The sequence below is a fragment of the Heteronotia binoei genome, chromosome 17 (genome assembly GCF_032191835.1).
Source record: "Heteronotia binoei isolate CCM8104 ecotype False Entrance Well chromosome 17, APGP_CSIRO_Hbin_v1, whole genome shotgun sequence".
NCBI lineage: Eukaryota > Metazoa > Chordata > Lepidosauria > Squamata > Gekkonidae > Heteronotia > Heteronotia binoei.
This window is the reverse complement of record NC_083239.1, coordinates 51175703-51191995: the sequence shown is the minus strand read 5'-3', so window position 1 is coordinate 51191995 and position 16293 is coordinate 51175703. Positions and strand designations below refer to the sequence as shown.

Below are 16293 nucleotides of genomic sequence, written 5' to 3'. Positions count from 1 at the left end.
GGGCGGGCAGGGCCCCGGCCTCGGCTGGCTGGCTGGCTGGCTCGCCCTCTCCCGCCCCGAGCCTGGACGGACCGCCCCAAGGACGGATGCACCGACGGACGGGGGCGCACGAAGGCGCACGGTGGCGCACGGGCCGAGGGGGGCGCAGCCGCCTGTTTACACCTGTGGATCCGGCCCGGGCCCCCCAGCCAGCAGGGGGGGAGGAGGAGAAGGAGGAGGAGGAGGGCTTGGCGAGCGGCGGCGGCGGAGGAAGAGGAGGAGGGAAATTAAAAGGGAAAGAGGGGAAAAAAAAAAGCAAAAAAGGGGGGAAAATGGAGGGGAGGGGGGAAAGTCCCCTCGGCCCGCCTGCCGCCCTCTCTTCCAGGGAGAAACTTACATAACTCGGCGGCGAGGGGAGCTGGGAGGTGTAGTCCTGCAAGGCTGGCGGGGAAGAGCTCTTAAAGGGACAGCGGAGGCAGAGCTGGATTGGGGGGGTTGGAGAGGCCGGACTCGTGGGGGGGGGGGAGGGGGGCTCCGAAAAGAACGCGCCGGTTGCCCCAGCCAAGGAGGACGGGCGCGTTTCGGCGGGACGGAGCTCCAAAGCTGGCGTTCCTAGCTTGCCGCTCTCCAAAGTGGTCTTGGGCTCGAATCTAGCGCTTGCCACCCTAAGGTACGTCTGGCTCGAGATGGGGAGCCTGCCCGAGGAGCCAGGAGGGAAGAGCGAGAGTTCCCGGGAGCACCTTCAAGACTAACCAAAAATCGTGGCAGGGGAGGAGCTTCCCTGAGTCACACCGCGCGCTTCTTCAGGTCCAGTCCGGGTATCTGAAGAAGCGTGCAGTGACTCACGGAAGCGCCTACCCTGCCACAAAGTTAGTCTTGAAGGTGCTAACTGGACTCCCGCTGTTTCCTTATGTGTATGTGTATATGATTACACACCAGGGGCCGTTGGGTAGAAAAATAGGTGGTGGAGCTCATTAGCGTAATATTAGCATATGCCGCCCCCCCCACCAGCCAAAAGCAACCCAATGCAAGAAAGGAGAGCCCTGGGCGAGCGAGGCCTGCTTGGGCTGGCTAGAGATCCAGCCAGCCCAAGCAGGCTTCACTCCCCTGGGGCTCTCCTGGGCCGCCACCCCCAGTCAAAAGGCCAGCAAGCCACCCACCAGCTTCTCCAGGGGTTAAAGAGGGCTGCTGTGGGTGTGGCAAAGCCCCTGGTGGCTGGCTGGCTGCCCTCTCTCCTAATCCAGGGATTGTTATGCAGATGCTCCTACTATTCAATGGACAGGGTAAGTGGGGAGGAGGAGGGGGAACCCTCAGAAAGGTTCAGGAGCTGTGCTCCTGTGAGCTCCTGCTGAATTTAAGGCCTGTTACACACTATTATCCAGATCTATCTGAACAAAGGAGCTTTGACTTGGGAAAGCTTATATCCCCTAAATGTTGCTGCTGGGCTCCAACCTTCTGTTTCTGACCCTGCGGTGTATAAAGATGCACTGTAATCCAAATTCATCCATTTAAGGGGAAGGGCTGTTGCTCAGTGGAAGAGCTTCTGCTTGGCATGCAGAAGCTCCCAGGTTCAATCCCCACAGCGTCTCCAGCTTAAAAGGACCAGGAAGGAGGTGATGGTGGAGACCTCTGCCCTGAGACCCTGGAGAGAGTGGCTGAGTAGACAATACTGATCCTGAGGGATAGATGGTCTGGTTCCTCACAAGGCAGTGTTTTCGAGTCAACTTCAGGTTGTGGCATGCCCATCCGAGGAATGATAGGTTCAGGTGGGTAGCCATGCTGGATGCAGCAAAAGTTAGGTTTGGGGCTAGTAGCACCTCAGAGATCAGGGAGAGTTTCCTTCATCAGAAGTTTTGACTCTGCAAAGATTATACCCCCCTGGTTGGTCTCTTAAGGTGCTGCTCTTCTCAGACTGTCTATGGAATCGTCGTTGTATGCTATAGAACTTAGTTATGGCCAAAAAGAAGATCGGAGATGATTGCGTTGCAGAAACTGTTTACTGGGAGGAAAAAGAATTTATTGCAATAATTCCTGTAATACTGTAAAAAAATAAAATTATTGCAATAATTACTGTATTGCTGCAAAAATGAATTTATTGCAGTGGATTGTCACTGTATTATTGCAACCGTCCCCAGGGGGGAAATCGATTTTTACTGTACTTTCGTAGAGCAGCAGATCTGTTCCCTTGGAACCTGCCTTTTTTATTTTAAAGGTCTGTTCAGAACGATTCAAATGATACCTCTTACTGCTCAGTTGAGGCTGGTAGCAAACCTTCAGACTCCACAGGACACTTCTTCTGGGTGGGAACCCTCCGGGCGTGCATGCCTACAACCTTGTTCCACAGAGCCATAAAGTTTGTAGCCAGGTTTAGAATCTGTTCTCACAATATATTTAATAGAGTTGCTGTAAACAGAGGGTAGAGTGGCCCATTTCTGAGATACACACAGCTCGGCGACTGTATCCCTGGATAAGAATTCATAGAGACTCATGTGGGACTCTAAAGGGTTAAAGCCAAGCAGGCAGCCGTGTTGGTCTGAAGCAGTAGAACAAAGTAGGAGTCGAGTTGCATCTTTAAGACCAACAAAGTTTTATTCAGAACGTAAGCTTTCATGTCTGCATGCACACTTCTTTCAGACGAGGAATCGGGTACAGTGAGCAGAGCTACATATAGCTGGTAGGCAGTGGTTTAGAATGCAAAATGGCACATGAAGGGTTAATTCTACCTTTCGGCGTTAAAGGGCTACAACTACATTTCCCAGGTCGCCGAGCGGCGCAGAAGCCCGGATGCTCTTGCGCATTTCCTGCCCCTCCCTGACGCTTCCCCTTTTCTCCTCTGCCCGCTGGCCCCCCTTCCTCTCCCAGCAGCCCGTGGTGCTATTTTAGGGGAGGTGCAGAGGGGGGATTTCGACAGACGGCGATTTTAGGGGTGGGTGGGGAGCGAGGATCCCCTTCCAGGGTGTGTTCCTGTAGTTAGACCCTCGACTCCCATCTTTACCTTACGAGGCCCTTGGAAACATTGATCTCTCTAACAGCCTAGAGATGTCGAGTATATTTAATCTAAAAGCTGCAACTCATTCGTGCACTGTGCAGAGCATAGACCGGCTCTCGCCAAATGCCAGCCGTCCATATTATCAGGACAGAAACCTGCATTCCCTCCCCCCGCCCCCTTTCACATTTCCCTTATCTTGATTGTCTCTGTACTCTTGACTATGGGCGTGTCTGTTTTGATCCAAAAGAAGCCCATGGTGTTATAAGAGATGCTTCCTTTTTCCTATGGGGTATATCTGCTTGCTTAGGGTAGTAGACAGTGACGTCCTTTAGCTGGACTACTACGTGCTTCTTAAATTTTAAAGTTCAATAAATGTTTTGTTTTATTTTTTTTTTGTTAAGTATAGTATTCTTTTCTGCTTTTTGACTTTTAGCAGCTGTAGCTCAGTCTGCCTCTGCAGGTTTTTTTTTTTTTAAATGAAGTTAGCGGTGGAAGTCAAATAAGAAACTGGGAACAAAATTTAAAGCATTAAAAAAACCCCACCACCCTGGAATTACTTGCTTTTGTTTTCTACCTCTCTTTCGCCATTATTATTTATATATCTAGGGTTGCCAGCTCTGGGTCAGGAAATACCTGGAGATTTTTGGAGCCTGAGAAGGGCAGGGTTTGGGGAGAAGAAAGACTTCAGTGGGGTATAATGCTGTACAGCAGGGGTGTCAAACAAGCGGTCGAGGGGCTGAATCAGTCCTCCAGAGGGCTCCTATCAGGCCCCCAAGCAACTGGCTGTCGTCTGCTTTCTTCTCCCTATATCATGATTCCTTCTGCATAACAGTTTGCTTTGCAAGGTTTGCTCAGTTGCACAGGAGCTATTGAGCATAACCTCTATTTTCTCCATTGGCTGAGGCTCCTCTCTTGGGGAAAAAGGGGGGAGGCAGAGCTTGTTTTTCCAGATTCTCTCAATTGCACAGCAGAGCTACTGAACCAAGTCTCTCTTCCTTCTGTTGGCTGAGGTTCCTCCCCCTCCTGGTCCCCTGGGGAAGGAAGGAAAGGGCCAGAGCTTCCTTTGCCCAGTTCCCTGGATCCCATGGGAGAAAGACAAAGAAAGCATATTTAAGACCGAGTGCTAACATTTTAAGCATGGTTTAAGTTTTTAAAAAATATATGTTTAATTGTGTTTGTCTGCATCCTTTATAAAGTTTACATCTCTGTTATCTTAAATAGATATACACATGGCCTGGCCCAACAAGGTTTCATTTATGTCAGATCTGGTCCTCATAACAAATGAGTTTGACACCCAAGTCTGCTTTCCAAAGCGGCCATTTTCTTCAGGTGAACAGATCTGTTGCTTGGAGATCAGTCATAATCCCAGGAGATCTCCAACCACCACCTGGAGGTTGACAGGCCTTCCTACATCCCTGGAGTATCCCTCAGACTACCTGTTCTCTCTTCTAAATCTCACTTTGGAACCTGCTTTGTCTGGCATGGAATAACATGCTTTTATTCTAGCCTAAACCCATTGCTTGAGTCCATAAGCATTTATGCTAGGCTAAAAAAACGTGGCAGTGTTTAATGCACCACATTAAATTCTATTTGGATCCCCCAAAGCTAATGCTAGGATAAAAACGTTTTTAAGATGCCATCACAACCCTGGTTATTTTTGCGGGGAACAAACTAACACAGGTTTATCAGCCTGCCTGTATCTCTGCACCGGTGCTCCCTCTAAGCTGAGTTAGCGTGAGCTAGCTCACAGATTTTTAGCCTCTAGTTCACACATTTTTCTTAGCTCAGAAAGCATGACCCCAGAGCACACTAATTAATGCAGTCGCTCATAACTTTAATGCCAGTAGCTCACAAAGCAGAATTTTTGCTCACAAGACTCTGCAGCTTAGAGCAGGGGTGGCCAATGGTAGCTCTCCAGATGTTTTTTGCCTACAACTTCCAACAGCCCCAGCCAGCATGGCCAATGACTGGGGTTGATGGGAGTTGCAGGCAAAAAAATCTGGAGAGCTACCATTGGCCACCCCTGGCTTAGAGGGAACATTGCTTACAAACTAGAATTTTTGCTCACAAGACTTTGCTGCTTAAACACTGCTCTGCACCCGTCTGTTTCCCCTAAAATTAGAATCAAAACTGGTGGGATGTTAGGGCATCAATGCCAGGACCTTCTCAGTGGTTCTCCCCCCCTTTAAGGGTCTCAATTTGGTTCAAGATCTCATAAGTAAGGGGGGGGGTTAAGCCTTCCACTCCCACCACCACCCCCTGTTTCAAAAATCCAAACTGACCTATCTACCTGGTTCTTGGCTGTGGACAGGAGCAAAGGAAGAAACCTCTCCCCTTATTTGCTACCAGGTGGGCTGGGAGCCATTTGGGCTAGCCCCAGGCCTGTGCCGGATTAAACCCCATGGAGGCCTCCTGGCAAATTATCTCAGAGTCCGAGCATCCGTCTCACTGCTGCAGCCTTCAGGCACCTTCTCAAAAGCCCCTTTTACTAAACTGCAGGGGAGAAGCAGAGAGAGGCAAACTTGGCGACGACGCCAGCAGCCGCGCCAGGCAAACAGCAGCTCAGTCACTGGCTGCGCGTGTAGGCTGGGAAGGCGGGAAGCTGGGGGGGGGGGCTAAAGGTGTGGGGGCCCATAGGCCAGTGCCTACTTGGCCTGATTGTTAATCCGGCTCTCCCCTGGGTGCTTCCAAAATGTAGAGGAATTAAGCATTTCCTCCCTCCAATGGCACCTTTAAGACCCAACGAAGTTTTATTCAAAGTATGAGCTTTTGTGTCTGAGGACGTGCACGTCCACGTGAAAGCGCATATCTTGAATCAAACGATGTTGGCCTTAAAGCTGCCACCGGACTCCAACTTTGTTCTCCTCCCTCCAGTGTTAACCCTGGAATTCCAGTGAGTAAAAGCAGCTGACCTGAAGTTGTTGTGAATGAGGTGCGTTTGTTGACTACCGCATCGCTAAGAACAGGGCTAAGCTTTTTGTGTGGCACCCAGGCTGGAAGATTCCCACGCCAACCCAAAATGTGAGCGTTGTGTATAAAGCCCGTCCGAAGAAATGTGAATATCGCAAAGGTTTCTCGGTGGTCTGAGAGCTGAATGTGCAACTGGTAAGACCAGAGCTCAAAGGTCACCTTTGTACGGCCCTGGGCATATGTCAATCTGACAGTTTCTTATCTGTATAATAGAAGTAACAACGAGCTTTTCCAGAGCAAGGGTGAAATGAACTGTGGGGAACACCTTACAAATTATTTTGTGAACTGGCTTTCTGGATTATTAAAGAGAACCCAGTTTTGTAAGGTGGTTTTTTTTTGGGGGGGGGGCGGATTTTCCAAGTGTAAAGGTTTAGCCCAGGGGTGGCCAAACTTGCTTAACGTAAGAGCCACATAGAATAAACGTCAGATGTTTGAGAGCCACAAGACATGAATGTCAGATGTTTGAGAACAGGAAGGAAGGAAGATTGGAGAGGGAGAAGTTGAAAGATTGCAACTTTAACTTAAAATGCATTCCCCAAGCCAGCCAATCGGGCAGTGGAGGCTTTGAGAGTCACACAATATGTGCAAAAGAGCCACATGTGGCTCCCAAGCTGCAGTTTGGCCACTGGTTTAGCCCGTATTTCTCCTCTCCCCACCACCAGCGCAGCTTCCCAAATACGATTCCATGAAGGCAAAGAGATCTAATATGAAAATAGTTTATTAAGTTTCCATCGGAATGGGGCTTGGCGGAGCAGAGGGCGGTTATCCGGCTGCCTTGTCTCCAGTCATCTGAAGTGGTAGGCAGGGACTTCTGCTGGCACGGAGTCTGTGGGCCCTCACGCCCCATTTTGCCCCCTCCACGTGTGGTTTTCAGGCACTGGATCAGGTCGGGGGTAGCGTTAAGGGGGAAAGGGAAGGGTGTCTTTGGAACTGGAAGCCAGCCAGACTCTTTCATGCTTGCCCCGTTGCCTCGGGTTCAAATGAGGCTGGAAGGTCCATCTGCATCGCATCCCATCTCCAATTTCTCTGGCTGGCCTCCAGCCCTCCATTGAACCCTAGCCCTGTGCAAAACTGACTGGCTTGTCAAAATGCAACCTGCAGGCCCTAACTGAGCCAGTTGGGTATAGTGGTTAATTGTCCAGATTCTTATCTGGGAGAACCGGGTTTGATTCCCCACTCCTCCACTTACAGCTGCTGGAATGGCCTTGAGTCAGCCAGAGCTTTCCTAGGAGTTGTCCTTGAAAGGGTGGCTTTTGGGAGAGCTCTCTCAGCCCCATCCACCTCACAGGGTGTCCATTGTGGGGGGGGGGGCGGTGTGTGGAAGGAGATTGTGAGCCGATTTGAGACTCTTGAGATTCAGACTATAGGGCGGGATATAAATCCCAATCCAATATCATAACTGGAAACCCACCAGCGGCTCAATTAAACCAGCCAGTTTTTGCTAGTCAAAAACAAGGGTGATGTGAGCAGCCTGTGTTTTGTTATGCGGGACGCAAGCTGTGGATGCAACCAAAACCTTTTGAAGCAGTAACTGAGGGTGGGGACGTGACGGTGCACGGCCAAGGGTACAATCTTGCGTTATTTGTGGGGTGGTGGGTGGGATCGGTTTTTTTTTGGGGGGGGGGGGAACAGAGGGACGTCATGAAGACCCCACCTCCACAGGATGTGCATTATCCCCTTTTTTGTCTGTAGGGGGCAGCAGCAGTCCTTCTGAGCTCACTCACAAATTCTTCCAGCGGCCTCTGCGTTTCTGAGTAGGGACCCCTTTCCTGCGTTTCTGCGGCATCGCGGCTTGGCTTGGGGATGGCCTCGTTTCGGCAGCAGGCCTGCCTTCCTCTTGTGGAGGCCTCTCTTCACCCTGCCCCAGCTCCGGGGATGGCTCCACCTTGGCAGTGAAGGAGTCCCTGTCGGGCGGGTTCTCCGTGGAAGGGGCCGGGATTGGGGTAGATGTTGCCCCCTCCTGGTGCGAGAGGGGATTGGTCTGGACTGGAAGGAGCGGCAGGAGGGCGGCGACGATATCGGTGAGCCTCTCTAGGCCTTGCCGCAAGGTGTAAGTCAGCTGGCGGATGGCTTCGGCCGTCTCCCTCTGGGCCTGCAGGAAATCCAGAGAGGGCTCGAGGGGCACATCCGGGCGGAGACGCCTACGCCGCAGGGGGGGCGAGGTCGAGGGGCACGGAGTGGCCAGCTGCTCAGCAGAGGAGTGTTCCGGATGCGGCCTGCAGCCTGCACTGCCCGGGGAAGGCGCCAGCTGGACGCTCTGCAGAGAAGAGGGCTGGCCTGGAGGGGGCGCTGGCGAGTCGCGTTCCTTGGGCCGCAGCAACCCACTATCCAGAGTGCAGCAGGGAGCCCCGGCAGAAGTCTCTGGGCTGCAGGAAGTGCTGCCCCGGGCTAGCATATCTGCAGGGGTGGGGAAGGAGAAGATAGAGAGTGCTGCTGGAACCCATGGCCCTCCCTGGGAAGAGAAGTAACCCCCCCCCCCCCTTTGTACTGATTGTTATGAACCACATTGCACCCACTGGCCTGTTTTCACCAGTTTTCACCTTTGGGGCTGATTTAAATGTGTGGAAATGGCAGGTGGCATAGCTAGGGCTGCCAACCTCTAAGTCAGGGGTGGGGAAGCTTTTTCTGCCAAGGGTCATATGGATATTTATAACATCATTCGTGGGCCGTAGAAAATCATCAACTTAAAAAACCAGTGCTCCGCCAAGGAGAACGATTCAGGGCGGCAAAATTAATACAAATAATTGTTTTTTCTATTTGGTCATGTAGGGAGAGCCTAATCTGGCACACACACACACACACACACACACACTCACCCGGCCTGCCGCCCTAGGCAAATGCAGAGGTCCAGGGCTTTTTTGCGGAAAAAGCCCAGCAGGAACTCAGTAGCATATTAGACCACATCCCCTAATATTAGCATATGAGGTCACACCCTCATTAGCGTATTAGGCCACACCATCTGGGATAATCAAGTGCAAACGGAACGGTGACTTTTCCAGGCTCTGCAGCAATTCTGGCCGGCCAGCCAGGCCCCAGGGAGGCTGCCGCACAGTACATCTGGGCCCTGTGATCCCTGCCTGGCCCTGGGGAGGCTGCTGCACAGTGGAGCTGAGGCAACCTTGAGCCAGCTACCTGAAAACCCAGCTTCCACCGGGATCAAACTCAGGTTGTGAGCAGAATTTAGTACTGCAGCTTTACCACTCTGCGCCACGGGGCACTTAGCTTCTGATTAAAAAGGTAAAGGTAAAGGGCGGAAGCTGGTTCAGGTAGCCGGCTCCAGGTTGACTCAGCCTTCCATCCTTCCAATCGGTCGGTAAAATGAGTATCCAGCTTGCTGGGGGGGGGAAGTGTAGATGACTGGGGAAGGCAATGGCAAACCACCCCGTAATAAGTCTGCCACGAAAACGACGTAAAAGCAACATCATCCCAGAGTCAGAAATGACTGGTGCTTGCACAGGGGACTACCTTTACCTTTTAATAGCCACTGACGGACCTCTGCTCCATATGTTTATCCAATTCCCTCTTGAAGGGCAATAGCTGAGAAGGGTGTCTTTCATTCACCCACCACCCCAAATGGTAGAATGTGGGCCAGCCCTCCTCCACTCCCTCCCTTCTGTATTTTTGCAATGTTCTCATTAGGCCTCTGCACTTTATCTGGGCCTATTTGATGAATCTGGATAGCTGGTGCAGACAGGAATTAGCCCTTGGATCTCATTCTCAGAGCTATTAAATGCCTCTGTGCATGAGCAAAGTGCCTTTATCTGGAGAACAGCTGTAACCCACGCACACATCTGGAAGTAGGGGATGGATTTCCAGGAGAAGAGAATGCAGCTTCTGGGCTGCCATGAGCCCCAGCACCTCTTTGATTATAAAGAAAACGATGATGCCAGTCCAGCCAACACAAATCTAAACAAACTGGGTGAAATGCAGAAACGTAAGACTTAAAGAGACCCCAAAGATCATCTAGTCCAGAGGTGGCCAAACTTACTGAACGTAAGAGCCACAGAGAATAAATGTTAGATGTCTGAGAGCCACGACACAAATGTCAGATGTCTGAGAGCCACAAGACATGAATATCAGATGTCTGAGAGCCACAAGACAAGGAAGGAAGGAAGGAAAACAGATGGGGAGGGAGAGGTAGAAAGAAAGCAACTTTAACTTCAAATGCATTCTTGAAGCCACCAGCTTTAGAGAGACAAATGCCTTCTCCAAGCTGGCTGATGGAGCTTTGGGGGCTTCAAAAGCCACACAAGACGTGTGAAAGAGCCACATGTGGCTCCCAAGCCACAGTTTGGCCACCCCTGATCTAGTCCAAACCCCTGCATAATGCAAGACTGTAGGAATTTATAATCTACCAGCTAAAACCAAAATGCTTTAAAGAGGCCTCTTTTCCTAGTTTCAAAATGATATCCCTGGGTTTGTACAGCACCTGGGACCAATAATTCTCTCTATATGTGGAGGAAACATGGCAGATTTGTTCCAAAAAGGCAGCAGGGACCTGTCAAAGGATGTTTTTAAGTAGCACCTGAGGCTCAGACTGACCTGGCCCCCTCACCCTCCGTCAACCCCCTCCTATATTGGATCTGGCTAGGAAATGCACCATGCACACGCTCAGAGGCCGAACAGACGGCTACAAGCAGGCTGAAGAGGCCAAACTTTAGCACTAGGGAGGGGCTGTGGCTCAGTGGTAGAGGCACCATGTCAATAGTTTTGTTGCAGGTTAAGCCCTGCCTGATTCTCCCCACCTCACCCCCATCCATTTGTTTTAGAAACTGGAAGATGCAATTTCCCACTGTTTCCCCATTTGGCCAGAATGCCAGCCCGCCATGCAGCATCCCAGCTCTTTCCGATGTCTTGGGGAAGCGGGCATCAGAAGGGGTGCCCGATGTCTTGTTGGCATCCCAGCAGGCGGCTCTCCACTCACCTGTGCCATGTTCCGCTGCCAGGCGGTAGCTGTGGGCGAAGCCGGGGGTGCTCCGGCCAGCGCTGGCCTCCGCCCGCCCCGTGCCCGTCATCACACCAGGCCCCAGGATGGCAAAGATGGTCTCCTCCTCAGCGGAGAAGGCCTCGTCGCAGGCATTGCTGCCGCCGGCCCCCTGGGTGGAATGGGGCACCCTGGCCAGCTTCTCCTTGGTGCGCCGCTTGAAGTCGTTCCAGCGCTTCTGCACCTCCTGGCCGGTGCGCTTCCAGCTGGTGATGCGGTTGATCTTGGCCGCGATGCCCTCCCAGACCCGCCGGCGCTCGGCCACCGTCACCCGCCGGCTCTGGGGGCCGTACAGCTTGCCATAGTGGGCCCGCACCTCCTGGATGAGGATCTGGTTCTCCTCGTAGGAGAAGCGGGGCTTGCGGAGGCGGGTGGTCTCTTCGCTTTCGCCAGACATCCTGCCACTAGGCAAACTAGGCAATCGCCTAGGGCGCCGGCCTTCCTGGGGCGCCGAAGTGAGCGCCCCCCATTTGACTCAGCGATGTTGTCGGTGCAGGGAGGAGGGTGCCAGAAGTTAGCTTTGCCTAAGGTGCCAGACAGTCAAGGGCTGGCTCTGGCCAGGGGGGCGCTCAGAAGGGATCCCCTCTTCTCCCCCCCCCCACCCCACTTTGGCCAGGCACTGGGCTAAGCCTGGCAGCGGGCGGCTGGCAGCGGGCAGATGGTAGAGGCGGGCTGGGCGCCGGCCCCTCCAGAGAGAGCGCTGCCTGGCATCACCGATCAGGTGCCTGGCAGCAGCAGCAGCATGGGGGGGGGCACGGTGGCGGTGCTGCTGCTTTTGCAAAGCCCCCTTTGCAACGTCCCCTTCTCTGCTCCCCTGCAAAGCCTCCCTACCCGGGTCAGGGCGCGTGGGGAGGGCTCAGCGGTTCCGGCGCCTCCCTGCCAGCCGCCCTGCTGCATTGGGAAGCCTCCCCCGCTCCTCCCCTCCCTCCGCCGGCCGCTTCGGTCCCTCCTTCTCGGGCATGCTCGCTCCTGAGCCGCACTCCCGGCAGGCCAAGGGGCGGCCCGGGCGGTTGCCCTGGCAACCCTGGCCTCCCGCCTGCGCCCGACAGCAGGCCGCGGTGGGCCGCAAAGGCTGCTGGGACTGGTTGCAACCTCCCCCGGAGTGGGTTTAGGGTTGCCAAGTCCAATTCAAGAAATAGCTGGGGACTTTGGGGGTGGAGCCAGGAGACTTTTGGGGGCGGAGCCAGGGGGCGGCAAGCAGAATTGAACTCCAAGGGAGTTCTGGCCTTCGCATTTAAAAGGACCACACACCTTTTAAAATGCCTTCCTCCTTCCATAGGAAATCATGACGGATAGGGGCACCTTCTTTGGGGGCCCATAGAATTGGACCCCCTGGTCCAATCGTTTTGAAACTTGGGGGATATTTTGGGGAGAGGCACTGGATACTATACTGCAAATTTGGTGCCCTGAAGTGCGGGGGGGACGGCCTCCAAACCGGTGGATCCCCTGCCCCCAGCTGGGGATTGGCAACCCTATGTTGTGCCCGACAGCAGACCGTGGTGGGCCGCAAAGGCTGTTGGGGAGACTCAGGAACGTTGGTGCGCTGTGGGGCTGGCTGCAGCCTCCCCCAAAGTGGGTCTAGGATTGCAGGGTCCAATTCAAGAACTATCTGGGGACTTTGGGGCTGGAGCCAGGAGACTTTGGGGGTGGAGCCAGGAGCAAGGGTGTGACAAGCAGAATTGAACTCCAAAGGGTGTTCTGGCTGTCACTTTTACAGGGACCGCACGTAGGGTTACCAGTCCCCCCAGGTGGGTGATATAAATAGGCTACCAGACTTTTTAATACGTTAAAAATATATATTTACATGCTTTTTAAATATAAAACTGCTTCAGACTTAATCAGTATATTAGACGCAAAAGTCCACATCGACAACCATAAGATACAATAAAATCTTTATAAACAGAGCCCATCGTGATTTACTAATACAGCAGACAAGTAACTAGTTAACGATAATATAATAGACGCGTTTCGTGTTCCCACTTCATCAGTATTATAATATCTTCCACTTGTGCTGTATATTACAAGGGAATGAGCCAGTTCCTTTTACTAGAAGCGTGAGCAAAGCCTTCCACTCTATTGTTGGACAAAACACTCTCCATGCACACTGGATACAAGCACCTTGAAAATATAAATAACAAAACTCTAATACTGGTTGTTTATGAACTAATATGGTGCATTTCAAGGACCCAGGGATGAAACCAAAACTTTTATCTCCGAACAATTTAGCTATTACAGGGAACAGGTACTCTTAAAACTCACCCATTTTTGCAATATACTTTTCTATAAGGAGCAAGCCACTTATATATCTGGTTCCAAACCTTCACTTCTACATATGGCGTTTTGAGTTAGAGGCACCAAATTTGCAGCATAGCATCCAGTACCTCTCCTCAAAATGCCCTCCCAAGTTTCAAAAGGATTGGACCAGGGGGTCCAATTCTATGAGCCCCAAAAGAAGGTGCCCCTATCCTTCATTAATTCCAATTGAGGGAAGATGTTTAAAAGGTGTGCAGTCTCTTAAAAGGTGATGGCCAGAACTCCTTTTGGAGTTCAATCATGCTTGTCACAACCTTGCTCCTGGCTCCACCCCCAAAGTCTTCTGGGTCCACCTCCAAAGTCCCCCGATATTTCTTGAATTGGCAATCCTGGACCCACTTTGAGGGAGGTTGCAGGAGATATCATTCATTAAAAACAGTTCTTAAGACAGCAATATCAATAGAGGCGATGGTTATTAAAAGAGAAGTGCAAATGTGTTAAATACATATTCAAATTGTTCGTCACAAATGAGACAGGCATCCGGTATATTGTCCTGTTCTGAAGTTTGTCTTTATGAGAAGAACACAGGATGGGTAACCGTGAGAAGGGTTTTCAAGAAGCAATTCCCCATTCCTAGACAAGTAAGCAAATCAACCATAAGAAAGTCAGGCTCTCTCCCATATGACCCAAGTATAAGTTTTGATTAATTATACAGGACTTTTTGACTCTGATTGCCACCCACCTAGCCTCGGGAGGTGAGAGGAATAGTGTTGAAAGTGGGGGTGGTCCAGTTCTTCTGGATCCAGGTTCCTGAGGTCACATTAGGGCAGCAGTTCCCAGTCTTTTCCGTATGGCGACCCATAAGAACATAAGAACATAAGAGAAGCCATGTTGGATCAGGCCAACGGCCCATCAAGTCCAACACTCTGTGTCACACAGTGGCAAAAAATGTTATATACACAATACACTGTGGCTAATAGCCACTGATGGACCTGTGCTCCATATTTTTATCTAAACCCCTCTTGAAGGTGGCTATACTTGTGGCCGCCACCACCTCCTGTGGCAGTGAATTCCACATGTTAATCACCCTTTGGGTGAAGAAGTACTTCCTTTTATCCGTCTTAACCTGTCTGCTCAGCAATTTCATCGAATGCCCACGAGTTCTTGTATTGTGAGAAAGGGAGAAAAGTACTTCTTTCTCTACTTTCTCCATTCCATGCATTATCTTGTAAACCTCTATCATGTCACCCCGCAGTCGACGTTTCTCCAAGCTAAAGAGTCCCAAGCGTTTCAACCTTTCTTCATAGGGAAAGTGCTCCAGCCCTTTAATCATTCTAGTTGCCCTTCTCTGCACCTTCTCTAAAGCTATAATATCCTTTTTGAGGTGCGGCGACCAGAACTGCACACAGTACTCCAAATGAGACCGCACCATCGATTTATACAGGGGCATTATGATACTGGCTGATTTGTTTTCAATTCCCTTCTTAATAATTCCCAGCATGGCATTGGCCTTTTTTATTGCAAACGCACACTGTCTTGACACTTTCAGTGAGTTATCTATCATGACCCACAAGACCAAATGTACTTTACGGTGACCCATCCAAGGTCGACCAAAGGTCTTTGGGTGCCCAAGGAAAACGATTATCTCGGCTTCCGTCTAGTTCAGCATCCCATTTTCCACAGTGGCCAATAGCGTTGCCAATCCCCAGGTAGGGAACAACTAGAATAAACCACTGTGTGGTTATATGTTGCCAACAAATGCTAAACAAAATTCTTTTATATTCTAATTCAAATAAATATATATATATATATTTACCGACCAAAATTCTTATCCGTGTCCATGAATCCAGCACAAACAAATCAAGATACAGATGCTTCTCCGACGATTTTGAAAGACGGCACTAAAGTCCACCGTCCTGTGACTCCTTTTGTTGAAAGACGTAGACAGTGCCGATAATTGTGCTTCGACAGCGTTGAAAAGAGACAGAATGCTCACAGCAAAAGAAATCCAAAAGAGAAGGAGAGAATTCGCCACATCTAGAACTTGCTGGCGGTTTCGAAGCCTTCCTCTGCTCTCTCTCTCTTATAAGTATGCAGTATTTCCACGGAGCCGCAGTGAACAAACATCAGTTGAACAAACAAAGCGTCATATCTTCACTACAACAGGCTCTTCTCAGTACTATTTGTACCCCGGTTGCTGTTTGATTCTAAATGCCCCTCTAAAGCATGTCTAGAATCAGCAGGGGCCAAGTCTCTTGCTCCAGGGTAACCGTCAGCTCTTCTAGAGTTGAGCAAGCCAAGTTCCCTCTCTCTTTTTTGTGGTTTTTATTTCCTATAATTGACTCTCAGCATTGTGCACAATCTGAAACGTCCTCTGCCCGCATCAGGACAGTTTTATGGGGAGAGGGGGTGTCTTTTTAATAATTTATTTTCCTGTATAACTCAGGAATTCTTCAAGTGTGCAGAAACCCCGGAATTGTTTGAGATGGCCTTGTTTGGAGCTCCGTGGCGCAGAGTGGTAAAGCTGCAGTATTGCAGTCCGAACTCTCTGCTCACAACCTGAGTTCGATCCCGGCGGAAGCTGGGTTCAGGTAGCTGACTCAAGGTTGAATCAGCCTTCCATCCTTCCGTGGTCGGTAAAATGAGTACCCAGCTTGCTGGGGGGGGGGGAAGTGTAGATGACTGGGGAAGGCAACGTCAAACCACCTCATAAAAAATCTGCCACGAAAACGTTGTGAAAGCAACATCACCCCAGAGTCTGGTGCTTGCACAGGGGACTACCTTTACCTTTTTATTTCCTATAATTGACTCAGCATTGTGCACAATCTAAAACGTCCTCTGTCCACAACAGGCCAGTTTTATTGGGAGAGGGGGTATCTTTTTAATAATTTATTTTCCTGGATAACTGGGGAATTCTTCAAGTGTGCAAAAATTGTTTGAGGTGGCCTTGTTTGGCTGTACTTCCCCCCCCCTTCAAAACAACAACAACAACCACCAAGGAAAATTTTTATTAAAATTGTAATGTGCTACATTTCAACAAGATGAACATGTATATCAACATCCATAGAGTAACATTAAGCGAAAAATAGTAATCAAAAAGAAATTACAAAACCTTGGT

At 50.7% G+C, this 16293-nt stretch overlaps 1 protein-coding gene across 1 annotated transcript; it reads right to left on the bottom strand.

Annotated features, from left to right (window-relative positions):
• Positions 1-7550: 7550 nt before the first annotated feature.
• MYPOP (Myb related transcription factor, partner of profilin) lies at positions 7551-11326 on the bottom strand. Its single transcript, XM_060257976.1, has 2 exons — positions 10863-11326; positions 7551-8335 (listed from the first exon to the last, which is right to left on the bottom strand). The coding sequence occupies exons 1-2, from the start codon at positions 11317-11319 to the stop codon at positions 7659-7661; spliced, it is 1134 nt and encodes a 377-aa protein (XP_060113959.1). The 5' UTR covers positions 11320-11326; the 3' UTR covers positions 7551-7658.
• Positions 11327-16293: the final 4967 nt, after the last annotated feature.

Coding starts and splice junctions, on each gene's coding strand:
- MYPOP (XM_060257976.1), bottom strand. CDS start 11,319: ATGTCTGGCGAAAGCGAAGAGACCACCCGCCTCCGCAAGCCCCGCTTC. Junction 8,336..10,862: donor GGCAGCGGAACATGGCACAG/GTGAGTGGAGAG, acceptor CCACCCCTGCAG/ATATGCTAGCCCGGGGCAGC.